Raw genomic sequence first — 11,744 nt, 5'->3', positions numbered from 1 at the left:
CTTACAATGTGTGGTAAGAGAAACGAGCATGAATGTTGTGTGCAAACTTCTATTTGTCACAAAAAACTATGAGCCTTTAAACGTTCTTCATGGCAAGGACAGATCAGTCACGTGAGATGGTGTTTCATACATTTTCAGCCATGTAACAGGTCACATATTCTGACGACGGCAGAATTTTTTCAACCTTTCGAAAATATTTCTTCAACCTGACGACAGCTATCAAAATATGTGACCTCTTGTTTCCAGGTCCAGCTGTTAAGGGCCAGTGATAATTGATCCGTCACATCATCCCCTCATCAATTAATCGGCGCGTGACAGACCTGGCTGCAGACCAGAGAGAGCGCGTTCCATGGATAGAAAAGGGGCGGGCCTTGTCAAAGAGATGTTACGTCAGTATATGTCACCCCGAGCGTGGTGAAGAGCGGGCTGGGGCGAGTCATTCTCATCACTGCAGACACGGACGACCTGGTCGAGATGCGCATCCTAGTGAAAAGAGCCGCACACAGCATTTTGACAAGGAAAATTGAATCTTGAAACACTCGTAATGTAAGTGTGAAATTTTTTAAATCCGTAAATAATTGATCATATAGTAAAGCTGCGTAGACTTGTTTTTGTTCAGCAGCAGGAGGATGCTTCTGTCGTAGGCTTCACCAGCTCAATGCTTCCCACAAGTAGCCTACAAGTATCACTGGGCTAAGATACAGGCTAGACCTTAAACCTCTGTGTTCAAAATAATACAAAATATCCCTTATTTTCTAACATAGATTCCGTTTATATTTATATACTGTAGGTCTTTGTGACAATGGGATGCAGCCAAAAGCGGCTGCACATACAACAGCCAGCAATTGAGCATCAGCAGGACAGCAGATTATGTGACGCAATCTTTGTTATTGTCGGAGCACAGAGAAAAAGGCACGTTCAGTCACACTGATAGGGCGCGTCAGTAATATCCAACGGTAAATATAAACTCAATGACAGTAGCACATTGAACATGGGTTTTCATTCACTCTCCTTCTGATTCAAGAGCGCTTGTCGTAAACCAAGACTGCGGGCGGTTTGCTGACGCCCAGAAGCTGTCTCCTCCAAGTAGCTTCTTTCCGGGCCTCGAGACCACACTGCTCGGGATGATTACGTTGTGTCATCGTTTACATACACTATAAAAAGTCACGTTGACTAGGATTGAGAACTAACATTCTCTATTACCAATTGTCAATATATTTCTCTCTATGGTGGCTGTAGATTGTGTTTTCAGTGCGTTTACGAGACACATGGGGATTAATCCGTTGAAGTACAATCTTTACAATTGGATTCCTTTGATTCCATTTGCCACAACAGACCAAGGACTCTCACTCCTCTCCCATCCACGTGCCCCCTCCGGGGCCTTGTATTAGCATTGAGGCCAGCCAAGTGTCAGGTCTACCAAGCAACCTCATTCCAAATAGGATCAAAAGCTTCCTTATGTGTGTGTCTTAGAAAGTAGCAAAGGTGAAAATGTGTTTGTCCATCACATATTCCTTTATAGGCATACAGCTTATTAGGCTTAGACAATTGTTCCTTGTTGTCAGGGTGACAAGGGCACCTTTGTTCATTTCTTCTTCCTTTTTGTCAGTGTTCTGATTGAAGTTGTATGTGTGTGTGTATGTGTGTCCATGTCTGCATTGTACTTTGTTCTTTTTGCCACTGAATGAATAGCTGTTCGTGCTTGCGGCATCTTCTCCAGAGTCCACAGTGACATTGTTGCATCTGTCTGTACATGTTGATGTGCTGTCACTCCCATAGGAGCAGCTATACCGTGATTGATTAGATATAATACAGAGCTGGAGGTGAGACACCAGTCACCTCCATAGTGACGCGTAGGCTTAGCAGTCCACGGTAAGTGGATGAAGTCTCAATGTGTACCCATTAACATACCATGTCCATGGAAGAGTCATGGATAGATAGTGACACAGACAGACAGTCAGACACATGATGGTAGATCAAAAGAGACAGAGATAAACAGTGTGTAGCTGTGAGAAAGGAGAAAAGACGACTCAAGCCAAGCTCTCTGCCAGCCCCCACACACACATACGTACACAAACACACACACACACACACACATAGTCAATCGATGGAAATGGAGAAGATCGGGGAGGTCACAGGAGGATAGAGGTGAGAAACGAGGGAGGCAACATCAGGGGAAAGACAGTATGGGAGAGAGGGTAAAAAAGAGAGAAGGGCTAGAGACATTAGAGATGGAAAGATGGGTAGTAGAGGAGGAGATCCAATCAGAGTGGAGATGGAGAGAAGAGGAGGAGAGGAGGATGAAGGAGAAGGACGGCTGGAGAGAGAGAAAGAGAGAGAGAGAGAGATAGAGAAGCACTGCAGTGCAGAAGGAGTTGACAGAGTCCACAGGGGGCTTGGTTTACCATGCAGAGCCCTTATCTGGGTCACTCTCCAGTCCAGACAGTCTCCCCTACAGTACTGTACCAGCCAGACAAGGGGCCCAGTCTGCACCTCTCTCGCTCTCTCTGCCTCCACTGGTGCACTCCCTGCACCCTCGTTAGACCACAACAGGACCCCTTGTTCTCGCTCTCTTCTTTTCCTCCACCTCTTTTTGGGTCCCCTCTCCTCCCTTCCCCTCTCCTCCCCGCCTCTCCTCCTTTGCTCTCCTCTCCTCCTCTCCCCTCCTCCTCCCCTCCTCTCCTCCTTTCCTCTCCTCCTCTCTTCTCTTCTCCTCCTCTCCCCTCTCCACCTCTCCTCCTTTCCTCTCCTCCTCTTCTTCTCTTCTCCTCTCCTCTCCTCCTCCTCTCCTTCTCCTCTCCTCCTCTCCTCTCCTCTCCTCTCCTCTCCTCCCCTCTCTTCCCCTCCTCTATCCTCTCCTCCTCTCCTATCTTCCTTTCCTCCTCCCCTCTCTTCTCTTCTCTTCCCCTCCCCTTTCCTCCTCTCTCCCACAGGGGCCCTGTCATATGAGCATAACAGATAGATGCTACAACGATGTTTTAAAGATGTCGCCTTGCTTCCTGCTGCTTCCTCTCTGATCAACAGGGGGCTTCCCACAGATCCCCCTGCCCCCCCCACAGAGACCCGCCCATGCATAGCCCCCCATCCATCCCTCTTACCCTCCAGCTCCAGGCACTGTGGATTACAGCCTGTTAAAGCCTGTTCCCACTGACTACCATTACTACTCTCTCTCTCTCACACACACAAGCATACGCACACAACCCCACACACACACACACACACAGGCAACCTAATGATGCTGACATGAATTACCAGCCTACACTAATTGCCGACTGTTTGGTTTTATACACAGCTGCCAGAATAACAGATTAAACTGGCAATAACCATTTGTGTGTGTGTATGTGTGTGTCTGTCTCTTTGTATCTCTGTGTTGAAAGCCTCGAGTGTTTACGCGTAGCATCATGGCGCATGTATGAATCTAAGCACACATTTCCAAGGTTGTATGTTGTGACATCACCACACACAGACGCACATGTAAAAATAGACCTCCATGTAGAGATGTCCTTACCCATGGATGCACAGATACACACACACACACACACACACAGAAGGCTATTTTTCAACACAAACATTTACATGCACTCATGTGCCCGCACACACAGACACAGGAGCAGGTGCAGTCTCTTATCTCCAGATCCGTTCTACTAGTAAATAATGCATCTGTGTTTGGAGCATGGGGCCTGGAACTCAAGATGAACCTGTATACGTGCGGGCAAATGGATGTGTGTGTGAGAGCATTCGCGTGCGCAGGAGGAAGTGACAGACCTAACAGGAAACAGAGACGTTACTCTGGAGGGTAATCTGTCGATCTTTTAGTCTGGAGGGTAATTTGTCAATCTGTTAGTCTAGAGGGTAATCTGAAGATCTGTTAGTCTAGAGGGTAATCTGAAGATCTGTTAGTCTAGAGGGTAATCTGAAGATCTGTTAGTCTGGAGGGTAATCTGAAGATCTGTTAGTCTGGGCTTTTTTTCATCCTTCTTTCTTTTCTCACTTTAATCATATGCCCTGAACCCTCTTTTCCCCCATGTTTTCATATTTTAGAAACACATTATGCTTAAAAACATCATTTGTTCTTTTATATTTTCCCTGACGTCAATGTGGTGGGTTCTTTACAAATTTCTGGCAGGTTGACACTCAAGCACATACGGAAAAAAGGATTAGCGGTCATTTCCTGTTTGTGTTACAAGACCTGTTGTCAGAGACCATGTCTGGCTATGCCACAGATGACTCTCACTACTGTTTTGGCTTTCCAGTGGGTAGCTGAGGTGGGACAGTGGCCTTATACTGATGTGTTCCTGTCATATGGTGCTGTAGATGTAAGATTTACTGTTACATTTCTTGATGGTTGTACTGATACTAAAATCGTACTTTGATACCTTAAACAGCATCCACGATATGTTTAATTAATGGCAAGGAGGTTCTCCATAATTAATACAGTACTTAAAGACCAGAGGTTTGAATCTCCATCCAGGAGGTTGCTGTGTTGTCTGTGAATCTGCAAGGATGTAATGTTAGTAGATACAGTATATAGCGTTAGTAAGAAGATGTTGCTAAGGATGTAGTGTTAGAGATGTAGTGTTAGTAAGGATGTAGTGTCAGTAGAGATTTTGTGTTGGAGATTTAGTGTTAGTAGGCGCTAGGACAGCTGTCAGCTATTCCTGTTCTTTCACAGCAGGCCTAATCCACCACACTTAATTTCAGGTTCTCCATTTCTCCTTCTCCATCTTTCGACTGGAGTCCTGAAGTCAGCAAGACGTAGACACGTGTCACAATCACAATCTCATCAAGCAACTCGCCCCGGTGGCGTGGGGGGATGCGACGGCGCTTACAAAGGAGAGAGAAAACGTGATAGCAGTAACATTGCAGGCTGTAAACAAGTCAAGGGCCTCTTGTCAGTCTGTGGGGGGGGGGGGAGAGGAAGATAGAGTGTAGAGAGTACAACCTGACTAACAAACAGTGTGGCACTAGTACACCATGACTAACAAACAGTGTGGTACTAGTACAACCTGACTAACAAACAGTGTGGTACTAGTACAACCTGACTAACAAACAGTGTGGTACTAGTACAACCTGACTAACAAAAAGTGTGGTACTAGTACAACCTGACTAACAAACAGTGTGGTACTAGTACAACCTGACTAACAAACAGTGTGGTACTAGTATAACCTGACTAACAGTGTGGTACTAGTACACCATGACTAACAGACAGTGTGGTACTAGTACAACCTGACTAACAAACAGTGTGGTACTAGTACAACCTGACTAACAAACAGTGTGGTACTAGTACAACCTGACTAACAAACAGTGTGGTACTAGTACAACCTGACTAACAGTGTGGTACTAGTACAACCTGACTAACAAACAGTGTGGTACTAGTACAACCTGACTAACAGACAGTGTGGTACTAGTACAACCTGACTAACAAACAGTGTGGTACTAGTACAACCTGACTAACAAACAGTGTGGTACTAGTACAACCTGACTAACAAACAGTGTGGTACTAGTACAACCTGACTAACAGTGTGGTACTAGTACACCATGACTAACAGACAGTGTGGTACTAGTACAACCTGACTAACAGTGTGGTACTAGTACACCATGACTAACAGACAGTGTGGCACTTTATCTCTTTGCCTCATTCCATCAAGGCAACACAGAACTGTGGGGACCAGCATGGGGGGGGGAGCAAGTGGACAAGGAGAGAGAGCAGAGTAATGGAGGATGTGGATGGAGAGTTGATCTGGCATGACTGCAGAGCTAGAGAGACATGGTTTCCTGTTTTTACACAGTTTCCGTGACACAGTGTGACATGGCAGGTGCACAGACTAGCCTTCTTCTAATCTGCCAGCCATGCCTAAAAAGATTGTGTGTGTGTGTGTGTGCATGCTCTTTCCCTCTGTGAATGGTGCAGATTTGCATTCATGCAAACTATGTCTGGGATTGAATGAGTGTGTGTGCATGCGTGCATGTGTGTGTGTGCGTGTGTGTGTGTGCGTGTGTGTGTTGAAGGAGTGACGCAGGGAGAGCATGACTCATACGCCAGCTTGCTTGTGGGAACGATACAAAAGGCAGAATCAATCAGAATCAATCTGGGTTTTCTCTTGGAAGTTTTCTCTTGGAAGTTGAGGTGTGGAGACATGACTGAGGGGAGAGAGACAAACATATAGCCCATATTTGCATGTTTGTTATATTTGTAATGATATAAATGCAATGTGACCAGACCCAGTGGACACTAGAACAGCTGTGTTTAAAGAGGCAATAGTACCATTTTGTGTGGTTAGAGCTGTGCGTAAAGTGTGGAACAACATGATCTCTGAAAAGACACTGACATGTCTTCTAGTCAAGTCTGTTGCTGGGTGAAGTGTAAAGAGAGTTACATTATTACTTACAAGATGACACTTTCCCTGTTCCTCTCTATAGCTCTCTCGCTCTCCCTCTCTCTGTCTGTATCTTTCTATCTCTCTCTCCCTCTCTCTGTCTCTCTCATCACGCCTCACAACTGTGTGAAAAGTCACACCTTTCCCCCATCTAAGCCCCATCTCACTGCTTATATGAGCACTTTCTAAAGACGGGGGAAAGACGCGCTCCTTCCCTGACACTGCACTATGAAACATGTTCTTCCTCCTCTCACAGCCTCACATAAGAAACTCTCTGGTAATCACAGGCTACTCTTCTTTGAAACTGTTCAGATCCTTCATACGAGCTGATCAACCCTCTCTCTCTCTCTCTCTCTCTCTCTCTCTCTCTCTCTCTCTCTCTCTCTCTCCCCCTCTCTCTCTGTCTCTCCCTCTCTCTCTCCAGATTAGCCAGTAGAGGACCGATCACAACATTTGGGAAGGACCCCTGGAGGATCTGTACACTTGAGCCCCTCCTTCTAACGACCCCGACCCTCTTCTCTGACCCCTGACCCCCCAGACCGCCAGCATGTCAGGGAAGGAGCGCAGCCCACGGCACCGCCCGTGGTCGGTCTACCGAGCCAACACCTTCGACCTCTCAGCGGAGATGATGGGGCTGGCCCTCTCAGGTAACCAGGCAACCTTTACCATGGTTACGGATCGTGTGTGTGTGGTAATGTCTATGGAGATCCCTAACTCAGGAGACTCTGCTTGAAACCATTTCTCTCTCACCTCCCCCTCCCTCGTTCGTTCGTTGTCTTTGTATCTCCCTTCCTCCTCCTCTTCCTCCTCCTCTTCCTCCCCAACCCACCCCCTTCATCTCCTAGGCAACAGTCAGGATCCAGATGAGCCTGTGTTGGAGTTTAGTCTGGGTGAGTGTCATTGGTGACGTACTTTAAAGCCTAGTTTATACTTATGTCGCCGACACTTTTGAAATGGTCGCAGACGAAGAAAAAAAAGTGTCGCTGAAGCTACTGCATTTATACTTCGGCAAACACATAGCTATGGTTACATTGTTTACGCTTTGTAGCCTAGGTGATCGATCGGAGAAAAATGGCTGTAGCTAATTTTGACAGGCATTATAAAGGTGTGGATATGTTCTAACTTGCTCTGCCAATCTCTCCTCTTTTCCTTCCATCTTAAACAAACTATGTGACGACATCAGCGCCAGTAGAAATTTCTCCTGGTAGGCGACACTTTCAAGCGACGGTTAAAAGTGTCGACCGTGACGCCATTTCTGTCGGCGACCTTTTCAAAAGTGTCTGCGACCTAAGTATAAATTGGGCTTAAGTCTTCTCATAACCAGCTGAGTGAGAGTGGAACTCTGTGTTGACCTGTCAGTGTGGATCCATAACGTCCTCTGTCTCCCCTCCTCCCCCCAGCCTGCAGTGAGCTGGTCACCCCCGCCCTGGACCGGAAGCCCACCAGCTTTGTGGCGGTCAGCTGCACCACGCCCCCTCAGGCCTTCTGGACCAAGCACGCCCAGACCGAGATCATCGAGGTACTGCAACATGACCACAACATGACCACAGCATGACTGTCAAGCTGTTAATGTGTTTGTAGCCAAACTCAATTTTCTCTTACCCTGTCCCTCTTTCTCTCTTTCTCTCTTTCTCTCTTTCTTTCTCTCTCTCTCTCTGTCTCTGTCTCTCTCTCTCTCTCTCTCTCTCTCTCTCTCTCTCTCTGTGTCCCTCTCTCTCTCTCTCTCTCTCTCTCTCTCTCTCTCTCGCTCTCTCTCTCTCTCTCTAGGGCACCAGTAACCCTATCTACCTGAGCAGCATAGCCTTCTTCCAGGATTCTCTGATCACACAGCAGACCCAGGTCAAGCTGTCTGTCTACGATGTTAAGGACCGCGCCCAGGGAACGGTGAGGAGCCACCACACAACTACCAAACACTTTTTCTCTGTCTCTATCCTGTCTGTCTCTTTCTATCCTGTCTCTCTCTCCCTCCCCACTGCCTCCTCTCTTTCCTGTCTCTCTTTTCTCCTCCCTCCCTCCTTTTCTCTGTCTCCCTGTCTCTATTTCTCTCCCTGTCTCTTCTCTCTCTCCCTCCATCCCTCCTTATCTCTCTATCTCTCTGTGTATTTATATCATTGGTCATTCATGTATGAAACACGTGATGTTTCCTACTTTCTCTTGCTCTGTCTTTGTTGTGTATGTGGTGTGTGTGTGTGGTGTGTGTGTGTATGTGTGTGTGTGTGTGTCAGATGTACATGCTAGGTTCAGCTATGTTTCCGGTCAAAGAACTCCTGCAGGATAAGCACCACAGACTGCACCTGACCCTCAGGTACGTACACATACACACACACATACACACACACACACACACACACACACACACACACACACACACACACACACACACACACACACATACTACAAACATTTGTTTGTGCAGAACAGGGGGGGCCAGTGGGCCAGACTAATAAAACAACATCACTGTAACACGTTCTCACATCCATGCCGTGTAGCGGCCGTGGGAAAGGGTTCACCACTTGTTGTTGAAACGTTGTCCTGAAATGCCGTGACGTTGGCGTTGAGCCGGCTGTTCTGATGAGCGTGTGCGGCGGTCACCAGGTCGGCAGAGAGCGAGCGGACGGGAAACATCACCATCATCGCCTGGCAGATCGAGGAGAGGCGGGAGCAGAGGGCCCCTGTTGCTAGGTTACAGCGCGGCGACACCGTCAACGGGAGGGTGAGTGGAACGAGATGGGTCACCGGGTTCACACACACACACACACACACGTCGTATATATTTGTACAATATTATGGTGTATCATATTTATACACCAGGCCTGTCACTACAGTTCAGTGGAGGAGGACAGGAGTTAGATGGTACTCACCCCCAACTCTTTCACACCCCTCGATAGGAGGCATTTGATGCTCATCTGTGTCTGTGTCTGTGTCTGTGTGTGTGTGTCTGTGTGTTTTAGATGGTGCTCCCAGTAGATGAGAGTCTGACTGAGTCCATTGGCATCCGGTCCAAGTCTGCCTCTCTTTGCAAAGACACACTGCTAAAGGCTGGTGAGTGAGTGTGTGTGTGTGTGTGTGTAACAGCAGCTGTAGTCACTTATAGTACACATAATATATGTAGATATGAGTGTTTGATGAACTAGCTGACTAGATGAACTGGAAGTATCGATCTGCTGACCTGGTGTTTTCATTTGTTTGACTGATCTATTAGTCTGGTGACTTCATTGATTAGTAAGTGTTGATGTGGATTGGCAATGTTCCGTATTCCCTACATATATGAGTGTATGTGTGTGTGTATGTGTGTGTGTGTGTGTTTGTGTGTTGCAGTGTTCGGGGGCACCATGTCTCGTATGTACAGGTTCCCCACCACGGACGGGAACCACCTGAGGGTTCTGGAGCAGATGGCCGAGAGCGTTCTCTCTCTCCACATCCCCCGGCAGTACGTCAAACTGCTGCTGGAGGAGGACGCTGTCAGGTGTGTGAGTCACCACGTCCAGGAGAACACGCATGTGTGTGTGTGTGTGTGGGTCTAACTCACCCCACCTTGATGTATGTCTGACCATGAGTTTTTGTAAGCTGTGGTGTGTGTGTGTGTGTGTTGCTCACTGTGTGTGTGTGTGTGTGTGTGTGTGTGTGTGTAGGGTGTGTGAGCTGGAGGAGCTGGGGGAGCTGTCTCCGTGCTGGGAGAACCTGAGGAGAGACATCATCACTCAGTACCAAACCATCATCCTCACCTACCAGGAGACCATCAGTGACCTGCACGAATACAAGGGTCAGTACACACACACACACACACAGACAGACAGACAGACAGACAACTGAAACATATATAGTCTGTTTCTTTTCTTATCTCCTCTCTCCTAGAATTAATATTGTGTGGGAGTTGTAAGTGAAGTGGTTTTTGGTTCGGTGTGGTGAAACAGCTTGGTTGGCTGGCAGTTCTAACTGCCCAATAAAGGTATCTTTAAAAGTAAAAGTATCTCCTCTCTCCTCCTCCCCTCTCCTCTCCTCACCTCCCCTCTTCCCTCCGCTCTTCTCAAGGTCCTTCCTTCAAGTCCAGCACTCTGAAGGCAGAGAAGAAGCTGGAGTTCATCCCCACCAACCTGCACGTTCAGAGGATGAGGGTGCAGGGTGAGACTGGCTACGGTAGGTACCACATCTGGACAGGGGTCTCGTTTAATGACTGACAGAACGAATGGGGGATTTATTGATTCATTCATCGATTGGTGGTGGGACGTCTTGGCGGATGGACAATTGAAAGAAAATGATTGGTTTATGGGGTTATTGGTGTAGTGGTTGACGTTGGCTCCGTGTCGCCCCCTGCTGTCAGACCGCACGTATGACGTGGTGACCATCGGGGCCCCGGCTGCGCACTATCAGGGTTTCAAAGGCTGCGGCCTCCGCAGGCTGGTGCACAAGCTGGAGGAGGCCAGGAAACAGTGAGTACACGTAGCCGTAGGACCAACCCCACACTCTGTCATGCCCCTAGCCCCACACACTGTCATGCCCCTAGCCCCACACACTGTCATGCCCCTAGCCCCACACACTGTCATGCCCCTAGCCCCACACACTGTCATGCCCCTAGCCCCACACTCTGTCATGCCCCTAGCCCCACACACTGTCATGCCCCTAGCCCCACACACTGTCATGCCCCTAGCCCCACACTCTGTCATGCCCCTAGCCCCACACACTGTCATGCCCCTAGCCCCACACACTGTCATGCCCCTAGCCCCACACTCTGTCATGCCCCTAGCCCCACACACTGTCATGCCCCTAGCCCCACACTCTGTCATGCCCCTAGCCCCACACACTGTCATGCCCCTAGCCCCACACACTGTCATGCCCCTAGCCCCACACACTGTCATGCCCCTAGCCCCACACTCTGTCATGCCCCTAGCCCCACACACTGTCATGCCCCTAGCCCCACACACTGTCATGGTGCACCTGAATGTGACTTACATTCTGTCTGAGTGCAGAGGTCTGTAGTTGAAAAGGATTCCAGCATTTTGACTGTGGTTTGTTTGTTTTGTCCTCCTGCTCAGCGCTTATAAGGAGGAAAGGTGAGGTTGTTTACATTACCTCTACTTGCAGTGCTGCTCCTTGGTACGCACTTGGTAGTTGAGACTATCTACTCTATTGTCTCTATGACCATGGTTAACCCATTTTTTCTCACCTACACACACGCACACACACACACCTCTGCAGTTCTGGCTCGGGATCGAAAGCTGTGGCGTACCTACCTCAGGATGTGGTGAGGGCGAAGGAGCTGATTGGTCAGATCAACACCCTGAAGACCCAGGTGTGCTACTACGCTGAGCGTTTGTCCCGCGCGGCCAAGGAACGCTCCGCCAACGCCCTGGAGAGAACCCTCGCCAT

The 11,744-nt window shown here is 48.3% G+C and overlaps 1 protein-coding gene across 1 annotated transcript in view; it reads left to right on the top strand.

The window, feature by feature from the left end:
* The first annotated feature begins 455 nt into the window (after window positions 1-455).
* Window positions 456-11,744, top strand: part of inpp4aa (inositol polyphosphate-4-phosphatase type I Aa) — a 17,090-nt gene continuing 5,801 nt past the window's right edge. Inside the window, exons 1-14 of the mRNA XM_084689739.1 lie at window positions 456-546; window positions 6,802-7,024; window positions 7,223-7,267; window positions 7,778-7,896; window positions 8,145-8,261; window positions 8,603-8,682; window positions 8,973-9,090; window positions 9,329-9,419; window positions 9,696-9,843; window positions 10,010-10,140; window positions 10,410-10,514; window positions 10,699-10,807; window positions 11,411-11,428; window positions 11,574-11,744. The exon at window positions 11,574-11,744 is cut by the window's right edge and continues 13 nt beyond it. Of these exons, the coding sequence (XP_084545865.1) occupies window positions 6,925-7,024; window positions 7,223-7,267; window positions 7,778-7,896; window positions 8,145-8,261; window positions 8,603-8,682; window positions 8,973-9,090; window positions 9,329-9,419; window positions 9,696-9,843; window positions 10,010-10,140; window positions 10,410-10,514; window positions 10,699-10,807; window positions 11,411-11,428; window positions 11,574-11,744 (1,352 nt within the window). The 5' untranslated portion in view covers window positions 456-546; window positions 6,802-6,924. The remainder of the gene's footprint in view (window positions 547-6,801; window positions 7,025-7,222; window positions 7,268-7,777; window positions 7,897-8,144; window positions 8,262-8,602; window positions 8,683-8,972; window positions 9,091-9,328; window positions 9,420-9,695; window positions 9,844-10,009; window positions 10,141-10,409; window positions 10,515-10,698; window positions 10,808-11,410; window positions 11,429-11,573) is intronic.

This window comes from Hypomesus nipponensis, chromosome 23 (assembly GCF_054491055.1).
Source record: "Hypomesus nipponensis isolate SF chromosome 23, ASM5449105v1, whole genome shotgun sequence".
Lineage (NCBI taxonomy): Eukaryota > Metazoa > Chordata > Actinopteri > Osmeriformes > Osmeridae > Hypomesus > Hypomesus nipponensis.
Note: the sequence above shows the minus strand (reverse complement) of the source record. Positions and strands in the feature narration are given on the sequence as shown.